Source organism: Pelophylax lessonae (assembly GCF_965119305.1).
Source record: "Pelophylax lessonae genome assembly, chromosome: 11".
NCBI lineage: Eukaryota > Metazoa > Chordata > Amphibia > Anura > Ranidae > Pelophylax > Pelophylax lessonae.
In genome coordinates this window covers 16,327,897-16,353,877 of record NC_138778.1, presented here as the reverse complement: position 1 = coordinate 16,353,877, position 25,981 = coordinate 16,327,897, and the positions used below count along the sequence as shown (strand labels likewise).

The 25,981-nt window shown below is 45.5% G+C and overlaps 1 protein-coding gene across 2 annotated transcripts in view; it reads right to left on the bottom strand.

The window, feature by feature from the left end:
- The window catches only part of SLC38A10 (solute carrier family 38 member 10), a 111,840-nt gene extending 86,913 nt beyond the window's left edge, over positions 1-24,927 (bottom strand). For both annotated transcript variants that reach the window (XM_082271794.1, XM_082271795.1), the window contains exons 1-2: positions 24,752-24,927; positions 18,814-18,931 (exon numbers count right to left, since the gene is read on the bottom strand). In XM_082271794.1, the coding sequence (XP_082127920.1) occupies positions 18,814-18,931; positions 24,752-24,841 (208 nt within the window). In that variant the 5' untranslated portion in view covers positions 24,842-24,927. The remainder of the gene's footprint in view (positions 1-18,813; positions 18,932-24,751) is intronic.
- Between the last annotated feature and the right edge of the window lie 1,054 nt (positions 24,928-25,981).

Below are 25,981 nucleotides of genomic sequence, written 5' to 3'. Positions count from 1 at the left end.
CCGGATCCTCCTCTTCTCGAGTCCCTCTTCTGTGATACTGGTCCATCCCTTCTGTTGAGTGCCCCCACAGCAAGCAGCTTACTATGGGGGCACCCAAACCAAGTCACAGCTCCCTGGGTCTATTCAGACACAGAGCCGCGGACCCGGTCCCGTCCTCCCTCCCTCCCTCTCCTGATTGGCAGCACATGGTATCTGGATCATTCCAGTAAAGCGGAGTTCTTCTTAAAAGCTTTCCCGCACCCTTTCGTGCACCTTTCCCCCCCACATACATTCTAATCAGAACCGCCATTGGCTGCCTCACTGGCCAAGAGGAATGTGCAGACATGGGGAGGTCAGGCAAGCTTCAACACTGCCAGAAAATGCTGGTGCGTTGCCCAAACAGATTTAGGTGGACTCCATGTTATGCACGCATCTCTTGATAGGAGTGAATAAATCCCAAGGGGAAATTGGGATTCAATAGCGCTTGCTAAATGGGGATAATAATAAATATTCAAATAGACTAAAATATCACTAAAATTCCATTACATAAATAATTAAAATTCATAAATAGTATACCCAATAAATAGCATAAATTAATATATCAGTTAAGTGTCATAAAAAGTGCATCATTTGTGCCAAAAAAATAGTCCAATAAAGTTCATAAGTGAATAATGAAAACAGATTGCGCTGTCAGTGCAAATCAAAGTGCAAAGTGCTCAGTGCTGGATCTTCCAGAGGTCCATTAACCAGTTGAATGAAGTGACTTTTAAGGTGAATAAGATGTAAGCTTACCAGAAGTAAAGGGTCTAAGTTACCTTACGGTAAAAAGACCAATCGTGCTTAGTGGCCCTCCTAGCCTCAGATCCGGTACCTGCTGGGCTTATCCCCTACTGACCAAGTGTAGTACCGTTAAACAAGGATTTTTATTGAAGTTCCGTGGTAAAATGTACACACAAAGTGATTTAAAATAAGTTTTGCGCCCGCTAGCCTGAAGTCTGTAGCGTGGAGAGTGGTGGTTACCGTACTAGGCCTACCCGGAAGCTAGCTGGAACGCAGTACGGTAACCACCACTCTCCACGCTACAGACTTCAGGCTAGCGGGCGCAAAACTTATTTTAAATCACTTTGTGCGTACATTTTACCTCGGAACTTCAATAAAAATCCTTGTTTAACGGTACTACACCATCTGGAGCAAATTCTTTTATCTTTCCCTAAACCGGACCTGGAGGATATCGTTTGCCCAGGAAGGGACCTCGGTCAGTGGGAGTTAAGCCCAGCAGGAAGGGACCTTGGTCAGTAGGGGATAAGCCCAGCAGGTACCGGATCTGAGGCTAGGAGGGCCACTAAGCACGATTGGTCTTTTTACCGTAAGGTAACTTAGACCCTTTACTTCTGGTAAGCTTACATCTTATTCACCTTAAAAGTCACTTCATTCAACTGGTTAATGGACCTCTGGAAGATCCAGCACTGAGCACTTTGCACTTTGATTTGCACTGACAGCGCAATCTGTTTTCATTATTCACTTATGAACTTTATTGGACTATTTTTTTGGCACAAATGATGCACTTTTTATGACACTTAACTGATATATTAATTTATGCTATTTATTGGGTATACTATTTATGAATTTTAATTATTTATGTAATGGAATTTTAGTGATATTTTAGTCTATTTGAATATTTATTATTATCCCCATTTAGCAAGCGCTATTGAATCCCAATTTCCCCTTGGGATTTATTCACTCCATTCTACCCACACACACTATAGCTGCTGCTCCCCCTTAGAGTTTAACTCCATCCCACCCTCTAGCTGTTCCTAGGCGCGAAGAATACACTACACTGAGTGTATATATTATATGCATCTCTTGATAGTTGCACTTCATATCTTTTATAATTTTAACCCAACGGATGAATTGAAATGCCGACTACTAGCCAGGACATCCTGCCCAACATCAGTCCCTGACCTCACAAATCCTCCAACTTGTGTCTCCTTGCCCCGTACTGGCACTATATCCATGGGAACATTTGTGTTTAGCAGAGCAGAGTAGGGACTGGCCAGAGAGGGATTACTTTCACACAGTTGGCCCGTTTAACATGCATTGCAATATACACTCACCGGCCACTTTACTGGGTACATCTGTACATTTATTGGGACACAATAACTTTACTCAGGTGTGAATGGAGCCCAAGCTTTGCTGCAGTTCATTCAAAGAAGGAAATAAGTAAACAGAGAGCTCAGGGAGAAGGGGAAGAAGGGGGCGAACTCTTCCAATAAAGTTCCAGCTTACCATGGCTTTCTGGTGGGGCCAAATGGCGTAACCAGTGAATATACTGTATTTAGTCAGCCAATACCTCTCATATACCCACCGCTATTCGTACGAGAAATATTAAAATCATTCTTTTCCTAAGAATTCCCCATAATGACCTCCCTGACCCACCACAATACGTTGTTTAATCCCATCATAGGGTGACTCTTCTATTCCCGTCTACAGCAAGCTTATCATGTTTATAACTGAAAAAAGAACTGAGATGGGTTGGCCATAGCGACAGTACCGGGTCTGTAGACAGATTCCCAGAACCTTCCCCTGGTAACCGGCTCAATAACTCCTCCCCAAATCAGCACTGAGCCAAGGCCACAGGGCACTACAATGGCTTAGTGGTTACAACTTCTGTCTAACAGCATTGGGATCCTTGGTTGCAATCCCAGCCAGGCTATCTGCATGGAGTATGGATGTTCTGCAAGGAGTTTAGATGTTCTGCATGGAGTTTAGATGTTCTCCCTGTGTTTGCATGGGGCATGGTTAACCACTTCCAATCCTAGCCAATTCTGTCACACGTGTAAAAATTAGCATTTTTTTGCTAGAAAACTACTTAAGAACCCCCAAACATTATATATATTTTTTTGTGTGTAGTTGTGCGTATGTAAATTCAGTGAGCAGGCAGCAGCTTCAGCTGCCCACAGTTAAAATGGCTGCAGCCAGACTTAGTGGAGGGAGATTTCTGCAGCATATTTGGCAAGTACAGAATCACAGTATATATAAAAATAATATGCAAAGTGGTTGAAGGGAATCTTCAGAATGGCAAATATGTTTTTATTACAAATTATATGAGCAGACTGCAGTTCCCCTTTAATGAGTTTTAGTAAACAAAACACAATACAATACCATCATTTCTGGTAAAACATAAAAGATGATGTTACTCCAAGTAAATAGATACCTAAAATATCACTTGAGTCTAATGCTGTGCTGGGAGACACATGCAAGCTAAGGTGGCCCATTTTGCTGCTCTCCATTGTTGGTTGTTAGGATGCTGGCGGCCATGCCATACAGTGTCATTGGTTGCTAGGATGCTGCCAGTGGTGCTGTACAACATCTTGGTTGCTAGGATGCCAATAGGAGGTCTGCACAATGTCATTAGTTGCTAGGATGCTGGTAGGAGGGCTGCACAGTGTCATTAGTTGTTAGGATGCCGCACAGTGTTACTGATTGCTAGGTTGCTGGTAGTGGGGCTGCACAGTGCAACTGGTTGCTTGGATGCTAGTGATGGGGCTGTATAGCATCTTTGGTTGCAAGGATGCCGCTAGTGGTGCTGCACAGTGTCACTGGATGCTGGAAGTTAGGCTGCACAGCGTCACTGGTTGTTAGGATGCCAGCAGTGGGCCTGCACAGCGTTACTGGTTGCTAGGATGCCAGCAGTGGGCCTGCACAGTGTTACTGGTTGCTAGGATACCAGCAGTGGGCCTGCACAGCGTTACTGGTTGCTAGGATGCCAGCAGTGGGCCTGCACAGCGTTACTGGTTGCTAGGATGCCAGCAGTGGGCCTGCACAGAGTCACTGGTTGCTGGGATGCCAGCAGTGGGCCTGCACAGAGTCACTGGTTGCTGGGATGCCAGCAGTGGGCCTGCACAGCGTTACTGGTTGCTAGGATGCCAGCAGTGGGCCTGCACAGCGTTACTGGTTGCTAGGATGCCAGCAGTGGGCCTGCACAGCGTTACTGGTTGCTAGGATGCCAGCAGTGGGCCTGCACAGAGTCACTGGTTGCTGGGATGCCAGCAGTGGGCCTGCACAGAGTCACTGGTTGCTGGGATGCCAGCAGTGGGCCTGCACAGCGTTACTGGTTGCTAGGATGCCAGCAGTGGGCCTGCACAGCGTTACTGGTTGCTAGGATGCCAGCAGTGGGCCTGCACAGCGTTACTGGTTGCTAGGATGCCAGCAGTGGGCCTGCACAGCGTTACTGGTTGCTAGGATGCCAGCAGTGGGCCTGCACAGCGTTACTGGTTGCTAGGATGCCAGCAGTGGGCCTGCACAGCGTTACTGGTTGCTAGGATGCCAGCAGTGGGCCTGCACAGCGTTACTGGTTGCTAGGATGCCAGCAGTGGTCCTGCACAGCGTCACTGGTTGCTAGGATGCCAGCAGTGGTCCTGCACAGCGTCACTGGTTGCTAGGATGCCAGCAGTGGGCCTGCACAGCGTCACTGGTTGCTAGGATGCCAGCAGTGGGCCTGCACAGCGTCACTGGTTGCTAGGATGCCAGCAGTGGGCCTGCACAGCGTCACTGGTTGCTAGGATGCCAGCAGTGGGCCTGCACAGCGTCACTGGTTGCTAGGATGCCAGCAGTGGGCCTGCACAGCATCACTGGTTGCTAGGATACCAGCAGTGGGCCTGCACAGCGTTACTGGTTGCTAGGATACCAGCAGTGGGCCTGCACAGCGTTACTGGTTGCTAGGATGCCAGCAGTGGGCCTGCACAGCGTTACTGGTTGCTGGGATGCCAGCAGTGGGCCTGCACAGAGTCACTGGTTGCTGGGGTGCCAGCAGTGGGCCTGCACAGCGTTACTGGTTGCTAGGATGCCAGCAGTGGGCCTGCACAGCGTTACTGGTTGCTAGGATGCCAGCAGTGGGCCTGCACAGCGTTACTGGTTGCTAGGATGCCAGCAGTGGGCCTGCACAGCGTTACTGGTTGCTAGGATGCCAGCAGTGGGCCTGCACAGCGTTACTGGTTGCTAGGATGCCAGCAGTGGGCCTGCACAGCGTTACTGGTTGCTAGGATGCCAGCAGTGGGCCTGCACAGAGTCACTGGTTGCTAGGATGCCAGCAGTGGGCCTGCACAGAGTCACTGGTTGCTAGGATGCCAGCAGTGGGCCTGCACAGCGTCACTGGTTGCCAGGATGCCAGCAGTGGGGCTGCACAGCATCACTGGTTGCTAGGTTGCCAGCAGTGGGGCTGCACAGCATCACTGGTTGCTAGGATCCCTGGGGCTAAACATGTACTGAGGACAGAAAGTTGGACATGGACACTCAGTGCCTCCCCCCCATCATGCCTCCATCTATGCTGCCTGGGGCGGCCACCTCAGTTAGCCTCATAAGCAGCACAGCTCTGTCTGCTACAAATCGCTCTCCTTCAGTGGTCTGCAGCTAAGCCTTAGAGGTGAATGCAGAGTGATTGTCACCAACATAATAACATGCACAAATTTGAGTGTCTGAGATACAAATCACTATAAAATTAGTGGGCACGTCATTCCATATTTCCTTAATGATAAATGATTAAAAGAAAAGGGGGGGGGAGGAGGATCACTGCATTGTCTGCACAATAACGCAGAGTCCAGAGTCATTCTTTAACCTTTAAATGTGGTTTTGAATTTAGGGGAAAATGCGGAGCTCTGGGAAGATTCCAGGCACATGGGGCTCCTTGGTGGGATCAGGACCTCAGCGCTGCAATGAATGCTGACCACAGTACCATCATACTCACCACCAGAATGATAAGACAAATGGATCCTGTGTGAATTGGCCTTCACCAACCTTCCCATAGAAAGGACTTGGCGTGGTCAGATTTTATGCGGTTTCTTTAACCTCAAACATCTGAGAAATGTTATTCTTCCTAAATAAAGGACCAAATCAGATACTACAGACATCATCATACACAGCGCTGTGCAGCAGCCAACCCTCTGCCTAAATATTGGTTATAGGTATAGTAGAGAAGGGTTAGAATATCTGTTGGGTTTTTATTGACATCTCCATGGGGAGATTCCCCCTCACTTGGCCCTAAGTACTATATGTATGCACACAAGATACCTATAAGCTGCAAATTTCTGTAGTAGTCCACACCGTTCTTCTGAGTGTTGTGCCGAGCAACTGTGAGGTGTAAAGGAGCGGCAATGACGTCCAATCAATGAACACTTCACATTCACTGAGAAAAATCAAAGGCGAGCAGGTGAATTGGGAACTTTGGGGTGGGCGTGCCCGGAAGTGACGATGTGAGTGTGGGCTGTGCGCCTTCCCGCTGGACACCTCTCCCGCCAGAGCCTGTAGAGACGCCGAGAGTACACCCGAAAGCAGCAGAGCTAAGTGAGCCGTGACCCGGACGCCGATATCTGAATAGCCCGCACCTCGGGTGAGGAGGGAAAAGCGGCCAGATTACATAGGAGGTCAGAAGCGGAGCTCATCCCGGTCCCGCCGTTCGGAGCGCCGACGGCTCGATCAAGTAAGGGGCTGTATCTCAAACCTCCAGCTGATTGCCTCTATTGCTGAAATTCCCCATCAGCCAGAGCAAATAGAGGTTACGGAGGCAAGAAAGCAAGACCAGCAGGAGGAGAATAGGATACCAGCCTCCCGAGGAACCAGTGCTGCAGATGAGGAGGGGAGAGTACCTGGATGGTGAGCCCCCCTGCTTGGTGTCTGTACAGATTAAAATCTCCAGGAGCGGAGATAGAGGCTGGAGCTGCAGAGGATAGAGGCCTTGAGAGTCGGCCTGGATCAGATACAAGGCAACCCATGCGGGTTATCCCTTTAAACCAGGTTCCCTCTTATACTGGTATTTTTTAAGGGAAAGGATAGCCACCCTATTGGAAGGACAGTTTGGAATGTGGGTGAGATAATATTTTTTCTTTTCTATCTTATACCCCTTCCCGTATATCTCTATTGTATGCTGGATGGCTATTGACTGTGATATCTATAACGATTAAATTAAGAGACTGAAGAGGAAAAGGGACTGCATTTCTTCTTACTGGTTGTTTGTCCTGTGGCTTTTCCCCGTGGTTATTTGGAATAAAATATCCTAGGGGAGTTAATAGAAGTTGAGAGAGAATAGGCCATAGAATTAAAAAGAAAGTATGACACTAACTAAAAAAAGAAAAGGAAAGAACAATACGACGAAACCTAAAATAAGTAAACCAGAAGGAGAAATAGACAAATACTTTGCTAATAATCATAAGACGTCAAGAGAAATGGCAAGAAGTGGAAATAGTGCCCTAACAAGCCCAGAGTCAGGAGATGTACCTAGCTCTCTGACTGCCTCCCCTACTTCAGAGAATTACCTTGAAAGTCCAGAGGCAAGACAAAGGGAGAATGATACATCTTGCACTTATGTACAGAGCTTATCTCACAACATGGAGCTAAAAGCTATGCTACAAGCCCTCCCAACTAAATCGGACATAGAACAGATGATCAGCAAAATAGAGGAGGTACATCAGAGAGAAATGCAGGAAATAAAGAAAGACATACAAAATATTACAATAGGCTTAGCGGAGGAAGCAGTAGCCAGAAAAAGTATTGAAGAGAGGGTAACATCACTAGAATCAACAAGAGACATACAAAGAGAGATAGATGAGAAGATACAACTACAATTGGAGGAAATAGAAAACAGAAACAGACGTAATAATTTACGTATACGAGGCATACCTGAAATGGTGGGGAAAGAAAAACTGACAGAAGTAGCAGAGGAAATTTTTAAGCAGATCATGAAGGATAAATATCCGGAACATTTGGAGATAGAAAGAATACACAGAACCCTTGGCCCTAGAAGCAAAGACGAGAGAAGACCGAGAGATGTGATCTGTAGACTATTTCATTATGTGCATAAAGAGGCGATTTTAAGGCTAGTGTGGGATAACCAGGATATAAAAGTGGAAGGAGTACCAGTTAAGATATATGCAGACATTGCCAGAGGTACACTGAGGAGAAGAGCTCTCTTGAGACCATTATTAGAATTGGCAAGAAAAGCAGGATGCACATATAGATGGGGGTTCCCATTTTCGGTAACGTTCCGTAGGAATGGACAGTATTTTAACCTTAGAACATACCAAGACAGGATGGCATTCTTTTCGTTTATAGAGACAGACCCTATTCAAATAGTAAATTGGCTGAATCGACTGCCTAATGAGAACCCGCCAGTATACCATCAACAACGGGAGAAAAGACCAGAGACCCTATCGAGAGAAGAGAGGAGATAAAGAAATTTGACTATTAAGAGACTGTAGTGAGATCCCCCTAAGGGAAATAAGGGTTAATTATTGATACATCCTTCTCGCCCCCCCCCCCTCCTTTTTTTTTTTTTGACACAGTTTGGAATATAGGATGGAAGTCATTCCTCTTGTCACTAATTTTATAGGTGGTATGGAGAAGTGGAAGGGGGGGTTTTTTTTTTTTTTTTTTTTTTTTTTTTTCTTGACACAGTTTTGAATATAGGATGGAAGTTATTCCTCTTGTCACTAATTTTATAGGTGGTATAGGGAAGTGGAAGGGGGTTTTTTTTTTTTTTTTTTTTTTTTTTTTTTTTCTTGACACAGTTTTGAATATAGGATGGAAGTTATTCCTCTTGTCACTAATTTTATAGGTGGTATGGGGAAGTGGAAGGGGGGGTTTTTTTTTTTTTTTTTTCTTTTTTTTCTTGACACAGTTTTGAATATAGGATGGAAGTTATTCCTCTTGTCACTAATTTTATAGGTGGTATGGGGAAGTGGAAGGGGGGGTTTTTTTTTTTTTTTTTTTTTTTTTTTTTTTCCCTTTTACACAGTTATTGAAATATAGAATGGAAGTTGTTCCTCTTGTCACTAATATTATAGGGGGTACGGGGGAGGGGGGGGGGTTTTTTTTTTTTTTTTTTTTTTTTTCTGTTGTGTGTTTTATGAAGTATATAAAGGTTAACTCACAATTTAATTCGGTAGAATAAGAGGGGGATGAGAAGAGGAGGATTGAGTTATTGAATATGAAAATGTTGTGATATCCATATTATGATGAATAGCGTTTGTGTAGATGGGGGGAGGGATAGATGGGGAAGTAAGGGAGGGGAAGAGGGAGGTTTCCCTCGACCCTACCCCCTCCCCATCAATCCCCGGGACCATTACTCAAGTATTTTGATGTTTTCCTTTTTTTTTTTTTTTTTTTTTCTTTTTTTTTTTTTTTTTTTTTGTAATTCAGTGAGAAGGGAATGTCACTGTCCATTAAGGGAAACCAAAGACCATGAAGGGAAAGAGAGGAATGCCGGTAGACCTTAGAATAAGATATGGCCAAAATATGTTGATAAAAAGTGGTGGGAGGAGGTGGGGGAGAGTCCACAGAGAGTCACTTCGGGGCACGACCCTACTAATAAAGTCACACAAGTGGCACGAAAGTGGCCGTGTGAAATAAGGATACATTTTTTGTTATCCGAAACTACGGAAGAGAAGGCCGTTCTCTTGTAGAGACCGACCTTCTCGAATCCGTAGGGGGGGGGGGGGTTTTTTTCCTTTTTTTTTTTTCTTCTTTATCCACGAGCGAATGATGGAGGATGTAAAGGTGGTTTCATATAATGTAAAGGGACTTAATACCCCAGAAAAAAGGCACATGTTATTATCTGAATTAAAGCAGTCACATACTAGTATAGCGCTGATACAAGAAACGCACTTCAGGACAGATAAATTACCGTTTCTTAAAAATAGAAATTTTTCATATGCATACCATTCCACTTATACACAAGCAAAAGCAAGAGGGGTTTCCATACTCATTGCAAACTCTGTTCCATGGACTTTCCAAGACAAAATGCAGGATCCGGAAGGAAGATTCTTGTTTGTTAGGGGGAAAATAGGGGAAATACAAATAACAATAGCAACAATATATGCACCCAATAGCAGACAAGATAGCTTTATAGCTAAGGTAGTAGAGAAGCTCATGAGGTTCTCAGAAGGACAGTTAATTATGGGGGGAGATTTTAACTGCCCATTAACACCAGCCCTGGATATATCAACAGGGACATCGACTTTTTCAGCAGGAAGGAATAAAAAGATTTTAAAAATACTATATAATGCTCAACTTATAGACGCATGGCGGCTACAACATCCTTCTGAAAAAGAATACACATTCTTTTCTACACCGCATAAGACCTACTCTAGAATTGATTTTTTTTTTATACCTCATGCCCAATTACAATCAGTTCAAAATACAAGTATAGGCAGTATCACATGGTCAGACCATGCACCTATATTTTTGTTATATAAATTAACAGCGAATTCTGCACAGGGGAGGAGCTTCTGGAGACTGAATGAAAGCCTACTACAAAAAGAAGAGATACTAAGGGAAGTCGAGAAAGAAATGAAAAGCTTTTTTGAAATAAACGAGCAACCGGATTGTAAGATGGGAATACTTTGGGAGGCCCATAAGGTAGTCGTGAGAGGGCTCCTTATAAAACATGGAGCACGTATTAAAAGAGAAAGAAATGAGCAACTGTCACAACTCCTAGGAAAACTTAGGGAACTAGAGACAGAACATAAACAAAGACCGATAGATGCAACCTTGATCGAGTTAAAACTAGTCAGGAAAAAGATAACAGATTTGATGCAGTATAAAGCAAAAGCTGCCTTACAAAGGTGCTGTAAGTTAAATTACGAGGCGGGTAACAAATGTGGGAAAGTACTGGCTAGAACTGTTCGGGAGCAGAGGACGAGATCTTATATACCATATATTACCTCAAGAGAAGGAATTAAAAAAACTTTACCTGCACAAATATTGAAAGAATTTGAGACATATTATACCTCTCTGTATAACTTACAGGAGACACCCCCCCAACAACAAGATATAGATCAATATCTAGTTCAGTCACAGCTACCTAGACTCTCGGAGGAGGATCGTGAAAGCTTGGAGGCTGAGATTACACTAGAGGAAATAAAACAGGCAGTTAAGGCAATGAACCCTGGGAAAGCACCTGGCCCAGATGGCCTAACGTTACAATATTATCAGGTACTGTTCCATATCTTAGGACCATATATGGTAAAGTTATACAATGCATCAGGTTTGGATGGGAAGCTGACGAGAGACACACTTACAGCCCATATCTCATTAATACTAAAAGAGGGTAAAGATCCAGCTATATGTGGCAGCTATAGGCCAATATCCCTATTAAATGTGGATTTAAAAGTATTGACTAAAATCTTAGCAAGTAGATTGGCAGAATTCCTCCCAAACCTGATACATCTGGATCAAGTAGGCTTTATGTCATCTAGAGAGGCAAAAGACAATACCATAAGAATTCTCAATTTGATGCAAGTAGCAAAAGAAAAAAAGATCCCTTATGTAGTGCTGAGTACGGATGCAGAGAAGGCATTTGATAGAGTGGGATGGCCTTTTCTGTTTTCCGTACTCAGACACATTGGATTGGGAAAAAATATGCTAGAAAAGATTACTAGGGTATATACAGAACCGATAGCCAGGGTAAAGGCCAACGGGCTATTATCAGAAGCCTTTCCAATAAGAAACGGTACCAGACAGGGATGTCCCCTGTCACCCCTTTTGTTTGCCCTGACGGTGGAACCTTTCCTGTGCAGAGTTAGATCGAACCAGGATATTGAAGGGATAGAGGTAAAAGGGAAACAGTATAAAGTAGCTGGTTATGCAGACGACTTGTTATTCTCTTTGACCAAACCGGGTATTTCTCTGCCAAACCTATTACAGGAATTTAAAAAATTTAATGCTATATCTTATTTAAAAATTAATTATGGAAAATCAGAGGCAATGGGTGTGGGATTACCCGTGGCCCAAATCAACCTATTGAAAACCAGTTTTGGTTTTAGATGGAGGGGTGAGGCAGTGAAATACCTGGGGACCTACATACCAGCGAAGTTAAGCCAGGTGTTCGACCTTAATTTTTTACCCCTTTTGGCAATGACTAGGAAACTACTTAAACAATGGTATGGCGGGCTACACTCTTGGTTCGGTAAATGTAATTTATTGAAAATGATAGTGCTACCAAAATTTTTATACCTGGTGCGTGCACTGCCGGTTAAGATACCGAGTGTTTTTTTTAAGACAATGCACTCTCTTTTTTTGAAATATATATGGGCCCATAAAAGACCTCGCATAGCACGCAGAACTTTAACATTACCGAAAAAAAATGGAGGCCTTGCTTTACCGGACATTCGAACTTATTATTACGCAGCACATCTGAGTAGGATATTGGATTGGTGGCACCACTCGGAAAACAAAATATGGGTACAAATCGAGCAGACTCAAACAGAGATAGACCTAAAGAGGGCGATATGGGTTTTCCAGTGGTTACCTAAGGAATTGAAACATCACCCAATAATAGGAAACACATTGCGGATATGCTCGCACCCAAATATATATAGTAAATTAACAAAGAAGGAATCACCCCTATTCCCAATATTAGGGAACCCACAGTTTATCCCGGGTTTAGATCCTAGAAGCTTTATACCATTGAGAGAAAAGAAACAGGAACAAGCTTCATTATTCCTTATACAAAATAACTGGGTTTCAATTAGCAAATTATTGGAGAGAAATGGATTATACAACTTGCCTTTTTGGCAAGCAGTGCAACTACACCATTTCCTGGATTCGATACAAAATCCAGAGAGGTATAGTAGAGCATTAACAAAATTTGAAAAGTACTGTATAGAACCAGGAAAATTATCACATACATTATCAATCTCCTATGATTTACTGATGAACCCAGAGGAGCAATTCAAACCCCCGTGGGTGGGAAAATGGGAGAGAGACTTGGAGTGTGAACTAATTGAGGAGCAAGTACAGAGGATAGTAAGGTTAGCCTTTAAGCCAGCTAGATGTACCAAGACTCAAGAGATGAACTATAAGTTTATGACGAGATGGTACATCACACCCGAGAAATTACATAATTGGTATCCAAGAGAGACCAGTGAATGCTGGAGATGTAAAAAAGAAATAGGCACGCTGATCCATATCCTCTGGACCTGTACAGAAGTAAAACCTTTTTGGGGAAGAGTAAAAGATTTAATTCAGAAATTTACGGAAAGCAGAATAGAGGAAAAGCCAGCCTTTTTTTTGTTACATCTATCGGATATCCCGATAAAGAGATATGAAAACTCGATTGTACCATACCTGGTAAATGCGGCTAAGGCATGTATCCCGAGTAACTGGAAAAAAGTACAACCCCCCTCGATAAGAGAATGGGTAAATAGAGTAGAGGAAATAAGGAGAATGGAAGAGTTGATTGCAACTTCTCAGAATAGGAAGGGAAAATACAAGAAAATATGGGATGTGTGGGGTCAGTTTATAGTCTCTGAAGAAGGGAAGCAACTTATAATAGGATAAAAGCAACCCAGAAGAGCTTACTGATTTATTCGGTCATTCGCCGTGGATAAATGAGTAATTTAAGGAAGGGGGGAGAGGGGGAGGGGTTTTTTTTTTTTTTTATTTTTTTTTTTTTTTTTTTTTGGGTGAGAGAGGAGGAGGGAGGGAAGGGGGGGAAAAGAAAGGGAAGGGGAAAAAAAGAGAAGGAATATAAGAGGGTAAAAGTGGAAGATGAAGATTAAATTAAGTGTTAAAAAGTGATGTAAACTCCACATGGAATGTAGATGTATGTTTTTTCTGTTATGAAGATTCCTGAATAAAACTTATATTTGAAAAAAAAAAAGAAAAATCAAAGGCATTCTGTAAATGGCAGCCATGCCAAGGGACAGACCCCCTGTTATTATGCAGGAGGGCACCAGCTTGGCACAGCACCCAGAAGATGGTGGCCATCACTCATTGTAGTAGCTCGGGCTACTACACTGATTTACAGAAGGGGTCGACAACCCATCGACCGGGGGCAGCTGACGGGTAGATTGCAATCGCCTCTCTGCTGCCACACTGCAGACTGGAGAGTGGGAGGCACCACAGTGCAGGAGCGGGAGCTGCCTCAGTTAACCTTTCAGGTGATTGGTTGCTGGAATGTGGTGCAGTCCTACCAACCAATCACCTGCTTGATATGAAAAGTTACCTCCTGCAGCTCCAGCCCTCAGTCCAGTACTGTGCCGTGCTGCCTCCCACTCTCCACTCTGCTATACGCCCGCTGTCAAGCAAGAAAGTTCTACCGACATACTGAGGTGTGTTTGTGAAGGGGGCAAAGGACACTACTGTGGAGGGCAAAGCAAACTGCTATGGGGGCCAGAGGACACTATAGTGGGGGGGGGGGGGGGGGTTATATGAAGGGAGACAGAGGACACTGCTTTGGCATGAGAATACTAGAGTGGGGAGAATTTGAAGGGGGGAAGAGAAAACAACAGTGGGACGGGACAGGATACTACAGTGAGGGGGTGGGGGGAGTGATGTGAAGGGGGGCAGAGGACACTACAGTGGGGGGAGTGATGTGAAGGGGGGGCAGAGGACACTACAGTGGAGTGATGTGAAGGGGGCAGAGGACACTACAGTGGGGGGGAGTGATGTGAAGGGGGGGCAGAGGACACTACAGTGGGGGGAGTGATGTGAAGGGGGGCAGAGGACACTACAGTGGAGTGATGTGAAGGGGGCAGAGGACACTACAGTGGAGGGAGTGATGTGAAGGGGGCAGAGGACACTACAGTGGGGGGAGTGATGTGAAGGGGGGCAGAGGACACTACAGTGGGGGGAGTGATGTGAAGGGGGGGCAGAGGACACTACAGTGGGGGGAGTGATGTGAAGGGGGGGCAGAGGACACTACAGTGGGGGGAGTGATGTGAAGGGGGACAGAGGACACTACAGTGGGGGGAGTGATGTGAAGGGGGGCAGAGGACACTACAGTGGGGGGAGTGATGTGAAGGGGGGCAGAGGACACTACAGTGGGGGGAGTGATGTGAAGGGGGCAGAGGACACTACAGTGGGGGGAGTGATGTGAAGGGGGGCAGAGGACACTACAGTGGGGGGAGTGATGTGAAGGGGGGCAGAGGACACTACAGTGGGGGGAAAGATTGAAGGGGGCAGAGGACACTACAGTGGGGGGAGTGATGTGAAGGGGGACAGAGGACACTACAGTGGGGGGAGTGATGTGAAGGGGGGCAGTGGACACTACAGTGGGGGGAGTGATGTGAAGGGGGGGCAGAGGACACTACAGTGGGGGGAGTGATGTGAAGGGGGGGCAGAGGACACTACAGTGGAGTGATGTGAAGGGGGCAGAGGACACTACAGTGGGGGGAGTGATGTGAAGGGGGCAGAGGACACTACAGTGGGGGGAGTGATGTGAAGGGGGGCAGAGGACACTACAGTGGGGGGAGTGATGTGAAGGGGGGTAGAGCATACTACAGTGGAGGGGAGTGATGTGAAGGGGGGCAGAGCGTACTACAGTGGAGGGAGTGATGTGAAGGGGGGCAGAGCGTACTACAGTTGGGGGAGTGATGTGAAGGGGGGGCAGAGGACACTACAGTGGGGGGAGTGATGTGAAGGGGGGCAAAGCATACTACACTGGGGGGAGTGATGTGAAGGGGGGCAGAGGACACTACAGTGGGGGGAGTGATGTGAAGGGGGGGCAGAGGACACTACAGTGGGGGGAGTGATGTGAAGGGGGGCAAAGCATACTACACTGGGGGGAGTGATGTGAAGGGGGGCAGAGGACACTACACTGGGGGAAGTGATGTGAAGGGGGGCAGAGGACACTACAGTGGAGGGAGTGATGTGAAGGGGGGCAGAGGACACTACAGTGGGGGGAGTGATGTGAAGGGGGGCAGAGGACACTACAGTGGGGGGAGTGATGTGAAGGGGGCAGAGGACACTACAGTGGGGGGAGTGATGTGAAGGGGGGGCAGAGGACACTACACTGGGGGAAGTGATGTGAAGGGGGGCAGAGGACACTACAGTGGAGGGAGTGATGTGAAGGGGGGCAGAGGACACTACAGTGGGGGGAGTGATGTGAAGGGGGCAGAGGACACTACAGTGGGGGGAGTGATGTGAAGGGGGGGCAGAGGACACTACAGTGGGGGGAGTGATGTGAAGGGGGGCAGAGGACACCACAGTGGGGGGACTGATGTGAAGGGGGGCAGAGGACACTACAGTGGGGGGAGTGATGTGAAGGGGGGCAGAGGACACTACAGTGGGGGGAGTGATGTGAAGGGGGGCAGAGGACACTACAGTGGGGGGAGTGATGTGAAGGGGGGCAGAGGACACTACAGTGATACACTATGTGGTATTCATGCCATCTTTTTATTGGGGGCTTGGTATTTTTTGTTCTCCGTTTCTATTACCTTTATTGACCCATTGTGACTACACTGTTGTGTATGTGTCTTGTGTTTACTGCTCTTAAAAAATATAAAATTGTATCTGATTTAAAAAAAAAAAAAATTTAGGAGTAGTAAAGGCTTTAAAAACTTCATCTAGTGAGATTTTTATGTTGCTGTATTTTTTCGCAAAATCACAGTCACAAATGTTTTTAGGACAAGTTTATTATCTAATTTGCTTGATGCAACCTCATCTTTAATATTTTACCAAAAAATAAAAAAATTGTGAAATAAAATATAAAAACTAAAATTAATTTCATGATATTTTTTCCTGAAAATATGCGTTTGATAAGCGCAAATGCTGTGAGACATAAAAAATTGTGAAGTACTGTAAATCTTTTTTATTCTCCAGGGCCTCTGCTTTAAGAAAATATAGAATGTTCAGGGGGCTGTTAAAGCGGAGTTCCACCCTGGGAATACATTTTTTAATAAAAATACCCCCGGGACAGTCAGGGCTAGCACATTCCACAATGGATAGCCTCTGATCTGTCCCGGGTTGCACTTACCTTTTGGGAGAAATACTTACCTTGAAAATGCCTTGTCCAGCGCTGCCATCCCAGGTGTGGGCAGCTTGAAGCCAGCGCGATCCTCTTCCGCGTCCTCTTCGGTCCTCTTCCTTCTTCTTCGGTCCCACGATGCACTGCACCAGCCCCGAAGGGAATGACGCGCGCGCCCCGGAACTGACGTAGGGGCCGGTGCAGGCGCAATGATTCCTGGGAGCGATGACGTTCAGCTCCCAGGAATCATTGCAAAAGCCAGGAAGTGACGAATCGCCGTGGCCGCCGAGGGGAGGAAGAAGGAAGTAAGGTGAGTATATTTTCTCTACAAGGTAAGTAAAAAAAAAAAAAAAATTGCGATTATCCATTTGTTTTTCAGGTGACCCGGAGCAAGAAGATGGAGGTAAGTATAAATTTAGGGTGGAACTCCACTTAAAGTGATTTTATGGGCAAAACTGTAGATTTTTGTGCGTGTGCAACAAAAAAAAAAAACAAAGAAAAATGCTCTACAGCCAAACTGGTTAAACGAGTTCCTTCTTGACTTCAGGCCAAGGAGTTGGAAGCTTTGCTATTTAACAAAGATCGTTGCAAGTTAGTTTCTAGATATTTTACCAAAAACATGTAGCAGAATACATATTGGCCTAAATCTATGAACACTTTTTTTTTCAACTTTTTATTAGATGCTTTTTATAGCAGAAAGTAAAGAAAAAGGTGTTTTTTTTTTTTAAATTGTGTCTTTTTTTTTTTTTTTAATAGCACAAAAAATGAAAACCGCAGAGGTGATCAAATACTACCAAAAGAAAGCTAGGCGGCCCGAGCGGAAGTGGGAGCGGATACCTGGTCTCCCCAGCAGCCGGCGTCCACTATATCATAGGTGTGCGCAGCCTATTGCTTTAGGGTGTGCACCCCAAAGTTTAAATACACATGCATGTGTTTGCCTACATGTATATGGCTCCGGTACATTACTCTCCCTGCTGGCAAAGTGAAATAGAAGTGTGTGGCACTTCTCTTATGGCAGAGCAGGCCAGAGGGAGATCTTTCCCATCTCCTCACTGGCAAACAGAGCGATAATGCTAATGTGCCCTAGGTGATTAGGGTGTGCCCAGGCACACCCGGCGCGCACGCCTATGCACTATATCTGGTCTCCCCAGCAGCCGGCGCCCACTATATCTGGTCTCCCCAGCAGCCGGCGCCCACTATATCTGGTCTCCCCAGCAGCCGGCGCCCACTATACCTGGTCTCCCCAGGAGCCGGCATCCACTATACCTGGTCTCCCCAGGAGCCGGCATCCACTATATCTGGTCTCCCCAGGAGCCGGCATCCACTATATCTGGTCTCCCCAGGAGCCGGCGCCCACTATATCTGGTCTCCCCAGCAGCCGGCGCCCACTATATCTGGTCTCCCCAGCAGCCGGCATCCACTATATCTGGTCACCCCAGGAGCCGGAATCCACTATATCTGGTCTCCCCAGGAGCCGGAATCCACTATATCTGGTCTCCCCAGGAGCCGGAATCCACTATATCTGGTCTCCCCAGGAGCCGGAATCCACTATATCTGCTCTCCCACAGTACACAGAACATGGAAATGTAATTATTTTAGTAAATATAAACTACTAAATACCTTTTCTCATCAGCAGTATATAGCAGTCATGTGAGTTCTATCAGTGTCTGGTTAAACCTTGTAGGAGGATATTTTACTCTCCTCTGACTGTCCTATGAGGCTGCATGACCCCTGACCCCATCTGGACAGTGCTGATTGGACCTGTGCTAATCACACGCACTCCCCCCCCCCCCCCCCAAAAAAAAAAACTCTAGCAATACACACTAAATTGAGCATGTGCAGCTCGTCCTTAAGCCTCTGTTCAGTCAGGAGATGGACTGGGGACAGTGGTAGAGGGGGAGGATCAGAGAAGACAGGATAAAACAGCCTTTTTACATAATGCACAGGATTTACCCCTTAGGTTCCACAGTGAGTATAACAAGCACGCTTTACTGCATATACAGACTGATTTTACGGTTGTGGGTTTAGTAACACTAAGCAAAAATATCTTAAAAAAAAAAAAAAAGTTTTGTCTTGGACAATTTCGATGTACTCACCGAGCCCCGCATAAGTCCTGCGCTTGCTCAGACTAGCTGATTTGACGAGGAACATACAGGACTGATGGGTCATCCAGCAGCACAACAAGAGGAGCAGAGTGCCCAGCACAACCCCACACTGCAAGAGAAAAAACAGCAACACAATTCAAGATGGCGGCTCAGAAGATAAGGAGACAGAGAGAGAGATAAGTGCAGTTACAGCCTATGTCCACCGAGACTATTTCTCAGCGTGTGGCATCCTGTCCACTGGTCTCCCAAAATATTCCTGAGCACAATTTTGGTGAATTTCTGACCAGGAGATCTTGACATTAACCCTTTCACTGTCCTAGACCCCCCCTGTAACTCTAAACAGGTAACCTGTAAAAATTTTTAAAGCATCGCCTATGGAGATTTTTAAGTATCGTAGTTTGTCGCCATTCCATGAGTGTGTGCAATTTTAAAGCGTCACACATTAGATATCTATTTACTCGGCATAACATCATCTATCATATTTTACAAAAAAAATTGCGGGTATATATTGGGTTTTGTTTTTTTATTTATTCAAGCGCATTTTTTTTGAAAAATAAAAAAAAGGTTGAAAAACCGCTACACAAATACCGTGTGACATAAAAAAACTGCAACGATCGCCATTTTATTACCTAGGGTCTCGGCTAAAAATTATGTACGTTTGGGGGGGGGGGGGGGTTGGAAGTAATTATCTGGCAAAAAACACAGATGTAAACTTGATGTAAACAAAAAGGGCCAGAAAAAACCTGGTCTTCAAGTGGTGTATATACAGTATCTCACAAAACTGAGTACACCCCTCAAATTTTTATTTTAATCTTTTCATGTTGCAACACTGAAGAAATGACACTTTGCTACAATGTAAAGTAGTGAGTGTACAGCTTGTATAACAGTGTAAATTTGCTGTCCCCTCAAAATAACTCAACACACAGCCATTAATGTCTAAACCGCTGGCAACAAAAGTGAGTACACCCCTAAGTGGAAATGTCCAAATTGGGTCCAAAGTGTCAATATTTAGTGTGGCCACCATTATTTTCCACTACTGCCTTAACCCTCATGGGCATGAAAATCACCAGAGCTTCACAGGTTGTCACTGCAGTCCTCTTCCACTCCTCCATGATGACATCACAGAGTTGGTGGATGTTGGAGACCTTGCACTCCCCCACCTTCTATTTGAGGATGCTCCACAGATGCTCAATAGGGTTTAGGTCTGGAGACATGCTTGGCCAGTCCATCACCTTTACCCTCAGCTTCTTTAGCGATGCAGTGGTCATCTTGGAGGTGTTTTGGGTCGTTATGTTGGAATACTGCCCTGCAGCCCAGTCTCTGAAGGGAGGGGATCATGCTCTGCTTCAGTATGTCACAGTATATGTTGGCATTCATGGTTCCCTCAATGAACTGTAGCTCCCCAGTGCCGGCAGCACTCATGCAGCCCCAGACCATGACACTCCCATCACCATGCTTGACTGTAGGCAAGACACACTTGTCTTTGTACTCCTCACCTGGTTGCCGCCACACACGCCTGACACCATCTGAACCAAATAAGTTTATCTTGGTCTCATCAGACCACAGGACATGGTTCCAGTAATCCATGTCCTTAGTCTGCTTGTCTTCAGCAAACCGTTTGCTGGTTTTCTTGTGCATCATCTTTAGAAGAGGCTTCCTTCTGGGACGACAGCCATGCAGACCAATTTGATACAGTGTGCGGCGTATGGTCTGAGCACTGACAGGCTGACCCCCCCACCCCTTCAACCTCTGCAGCAATGCTGGCAGCACTCATACGTCTATTTCCCAAAGACAACCTCTGGATATGATGCTGAGCACGTGCACTCAACTTCTTTGGTGGACCATGGTGAGGCCTGTTCTGAGTGGAACCTGTCCCGTTAAACCGCTGTACGGTCTTGGCCACCATGCTGCAGCTCAGTTTCAGGGTCTTGGCAACCTTCTTATAGCCTAGGCCATCTTTATATAGAGCAACAATTCTTTTTTTTTTTTTCAGATCCTCAGAGAGTTCTTTGCCATGAGGTGCCATGTTGAACTTCCAGTGACCAGTAAGAGAGTGAGAGCGATAACACCAAATTTAACACACCTGTTCCCCATTCACACCTGAGACCTTGTAACACTAACGAGTCACATGACACCGAGGAGGGAAAATGGCTAATTGGGCCCAATTTTGACATTTCCACTTAGGGGCGTACTCACTTTTGTTGCCAGCGGTTTAGACATTAATGGCTGTGTGTTGAGGCATTTTGAGGGGACAGCAAATTTACACTGTTATACAAGCTGTACACTCACTACTTTACATTGTAGCAAAGTGTCATTTCTTCAGTGTTGTCACATGAAAAGATAGAATAAAATATTTACAAAAATGTGAGGGGTGTACTTACTTTTGTGAGATACTATATATATATACACATATAAAACTACCAGCAGTGAGTCATCTTCCTGTCCCAGAATGCCTTGCACACTCTCAGGCTAAACTAGTGTTCACATTCCACATCAGGATTCCAACCAGTTTTTTTCCTGCAGGCTACAGAGGCCCCCTGACCGGTCACCCGGTGACATCAGCAATTTCAGAGTGAGCTTCATGAAATCCAGTTGGCTGAGCTCTGTCCTGATACCACGCTGGCAACAAATAAGCAGTTATATTATTCTCCCACCCCCCCATTATATTATTCTCCCACCCCCCCATTATATTATTCCCCCCCCCCCCCCATTATATTATTCTCCCGCCCCCCCCATTATATTATTCTCCCGCCCCCCCACAATAAAGTCTGTTACACTGACCCTCCCCCTTCCAGGCTGTTATATGGTGTTGATGTTTTTAATGTATAGATGTGATGGTATATTTGTCACATGTGACGTATTTTCTTCTTTTTTTTTTTTAATGGTCCTGTCTGTCCACTGAAATGCGGGGCTGTTCTTAAACAAGATCTTTTCAAACGAAGGCCTCATTCACACCAGCGTACCAATCTGTACAATTCACCGGATGCACAGGCGCTGCAGGCAGACAATTTAAATCAATGAGATGCAGATGGCTGCACTGATCTCCATGTGTGTAGCTGACTGTAATCCCGTTCAGGACAAGGCTCGGATCAGGACAAAGTCTCTCTGTGTTCTGATCCATGCATTAGTCCTGCATGGATGTACAGTCAGGAATGCTACTTGGAGATCGGTGCAACCATCAGAGTGACTCTCTAATTCGTGTTTGCTGTGAACCAATTACAGCCATCCCTAGCAGTTCACCCTATTCAAAGGTGTGTTTTTTTTTTTTAGGGGGGGGGGGATTTAATGTACCACTGACCACCAAAACTTGTGGAAGTTTTTTTTTTCCTTTAGGTGTGGGATCGAGGGAAGGGGCGGGTTAATGTACCGCTGATCAACAATAATTGTGGGATGTTTTTTTTTTTTTTTTTTAAGGGGGGGGGGGTACCACTGATCACCAGTGATTGTTTTTTTTTTTTGGGGGGGGGGGGTTGTTGGTTAAGGTACCTCTGATTAGCAATGATTGTGGAACTCTTTTTTCAAGGGGGGGGGGAATTTAATGTGCCACTGATCACCAATGAATGTGGGATGGTCTTTTTTGGGCATTATGTTGGTTAAAGTACCTCTGATCACCAATGACTGTGAATCTCTTTTTTCGGGGGTGGGGGGGATTTAATGTACCACTGACCGCCAATGATTGTGGGATTGTTTTTTTTTTTCAGGGGTGGGGTGGGTTATTGTACCACTGATCACCAATGATTGTGGGACTGTTTTTGCTTTTGGGGGGGGTATCACCAATAATTGCGGGTTTTTTTTTTGGGGGGGGGGGGGGGAGAACAGGGGGGGATGTAATGTACCACTGATCACCAGTGATTGTGGAGTTGTTTTTTTTTTTTTTTTTTAGGGGTGGGGTGGGTTATTGTACCACTGATCACCAATGATTTTGGGACTGTTTTTGTTTTGGAGGGGGGGGGGTTTAGGAAGGGGGGATGGTAATGTACCACTGATCACCAATAATTGTGGGCTTTTTTTTGGGGGGGGGGGTGTAATGTACCAGTGACTGTGGGATTTTATTTTTTAGGGAGGGGGTGTACCACTGATCCCCAGTGATTGTGGGGTTTTATTTTTTAGGGAGGGGGTGTACCACTGATCCCCAGTGATTGTGGGGTTTTATTTTTTAGGGAGGGGGTGTACCACTGATCCCCAGTGATTGTGGGATTGTCTTTTATACCTCTCATCACCAATGATTAAGAAACTTTTTTTTTTTTTTTGAGAGGGGAGGGGGATGGGATGTAGGATTTAATGTACCACCTATGTTCATTGATTATGGGATTGTTTATTTTGGGGGTGGGGGTTAAGGTACCTCTGATCACCAATAATTGTGTAATTTTTTGTTGAGGGGGGATTGATGTACCTCTGCTCACCAATGACCTAGCCACTTTTTTTGGGAGGGGAGCAGGGTACTGATTTTTTTTTTTTTTTGGGGTGGGGGGATATAATGTAGCACTGATCCCCAATGAATGTGGGACTGTTTTTTTTTGGGGGGGGGGGGGTTTAGGAGGGGGGTTAATGTACCACTGATCACCAATAATTGTGGGACTGTTTTTGTTTTGGGGGGGGTTAGGAAGAGGGGGTATCACCAATAATTGCAGATTTTTTTTGAGGGGGGAGGGGGATGTTATGTACCACTGACCACCAACTGGGGTACTGATTTTTATTTTATTTTTTGGGGTGGGGGGATATAATGTAGCACTGATCACCAATGAATGTGGGACGTTTTTTTTTGGGGGGGGGGTTTAGGAGGGGGGTTAATGTACCACTGATCACCAATAATTGTGGGACTGTTTTTTTTTGGGGGGGGGGGTTAGGAAGAGGGGGTATCAACAACAATTGAAGATTTTCTTTTTTTTGAGGGGGGGGATGTTATGTACCACTGATCACCAATGATTGTGGGACTGTTTTTGTTTTGGGGGGGGGGGGTAATGTACCACTGATCACCAATAATTGTGGGTTTTTTTTTTTTTTTTTTTTTTGGTGGGGGGTATGTAATGTACCACTGATCACCAGTGATTGTGGGATTGTTTTGTTTTTTTAGGGGTGGGGTGGGTTATTGCACCACTGATTACCAATGATTGTATAACTGTTTTTGTTTTGGGGGGGGGGGTTAGGAGGGGGGGGGGTAATCTACCACTGATCACCAGTGATTGTGGGATTGTCTTTTATACCTCTGATCACCAATGATTAAGAAACTTTTTTTTTTTTTTTGAGAGGGGAGGGGGATGGGATGTAGGATTTAATGTACCACCTATGTTCATTGATTATGGGATTGTTTCTTTTGAGGGGGGATTTCAATGTACCCCTGATCACTAATAACTGTGGGACTGTTTTTCTACACTAAACCCCCAGCATTTATTACATACTACCAAAATAAAGCTCTAAGGCCCCGTTCACACCGGTGCATTATGAGATTTGACTGTTTAAAAATCGCATGACCAGTCGCACCCTATTTGTGCCTATGGAACTGTTCAAATTGATGCGACTCCGACTTGTGCCAATTTGAAAAAGGTTCCTGCACTATTTTTGGTCACTTCATGAGTGACTTGCATAGATATCTGTGCATGAATTTGCAGATGTCAGCAACCGCACATGAAATCGCACTGCCTGGTGGGTTTGAAATCGCACTGAAGTAGAGCGATTTCAAAGCCGCATTCAGTGTCAACGGGTTGTCAATGATAGAAAATGACTTGTATTTCATGACTGAGTAATTCTCAGTCAAACTATCACGACATGGAAAAGTGACCTGGTAATGAAGGGGTGCATACAGGCCGGTACTCAGGTGGGCGAATAGGTAATTGTTTGATTGCCGATTGGCTACAATGTGACTCCTCCCCTCCCTGGATATTTATACCTCCCCCCAACATGACGGAGCCAATCATCTGACAACACTCACCTCTTTAAAACAGAACGGCATCGTCAGCACGCTGACCCCGACTATGCTGTTCACAATGTTCATGATGAGTCCCCAGTAAGAAGCGGCCATTTTTGTTGCGTGTAGACGTATAAATAAAGTGTATTATACAAAATCCAATATATATATATTAATTTGTGCAAAAATAAAAATTACATCGGACGTTAGAAAAATACAAAATATAGATCAACAGGTCCAAAAAAAAACGATAAAAAAAAAAAAAAAAGATAAAAAAAACCACAAAAAACTTCCTGTCGGCACAGAAATGGGTTGTCAGGTATCTGACCCGATATTACGGAAAGGTGAAAGCGGTAACTTGGTCCGGACCAGGAGAGGAGATCTGATATGGCGGTCTTGGATCTTTGTGGTGGTGGTGGTGGGGGAGGGGTGTAAAGTTGGATATTTGGTCCAAAAAAAGAGACGTAACTTATAACTCCAATGCAGCAAATGTTACTTTGTATTCCCTCTTTATATGACAATCAGGCCGCCTCCTCCGGGTCAGGTGACCGATTCCCCTCCATGTCTATAGAGTTCAGCTCACAGCGTCCTCAGGGGTCACTTTCCTCTGATCCTGGAGAATGGAAGACTCCTGATTGGTCCTTTCTGGGGATCTGGAAGTGGAGAGGAAAAATGATGAAGAACATTATTGGGGCCACAGGAACTTCAAAGGGGTCTGTAAGAGGAGAAAGAATGGGGTAATGGGGGAGGGGGGCTCAGAGGTGAGATGGCAGAAAAAAACAGAGGGGCAAATGGGGTCACAGCGGAGGTCACTAACTACCCACAAATCACAGCGAGGTATGGGATAGGGAGGATTAGTGAAGAGACAGATGGTACTAATTAGGGGCAGAGGGCAGCAAGCCCAGGTAATATTTAGGAAAGAGGATACTAGCCGGGGGGGGGGGGGGGGCAAGAAGTACTAGTACCCAAGAGGACAAAGTCAGGATATAAGTGGATACTAGTAAGGGGGGGGGAGACTAGTCGGGGGAAGAGGGGGAGAGGGTACTGGGAGGGGGTAGAGGGTACTGGGAGGGGGGGGGGGGAATAGAGGGCACTGGTCGAGGGGGGGGGGATAGAGGGTACTGGTCGAGTCGAGGGGGGGGGGGTAGAGGGTACTGGTCGGGGGGTAGAGGGTACTGGTCAGGGAGGTAGAGGGTACTGGTCAGGGGGGTAGAGGGTACTGGTCAGGGGGGTAGAGGGTACTGGTCGGGGAAG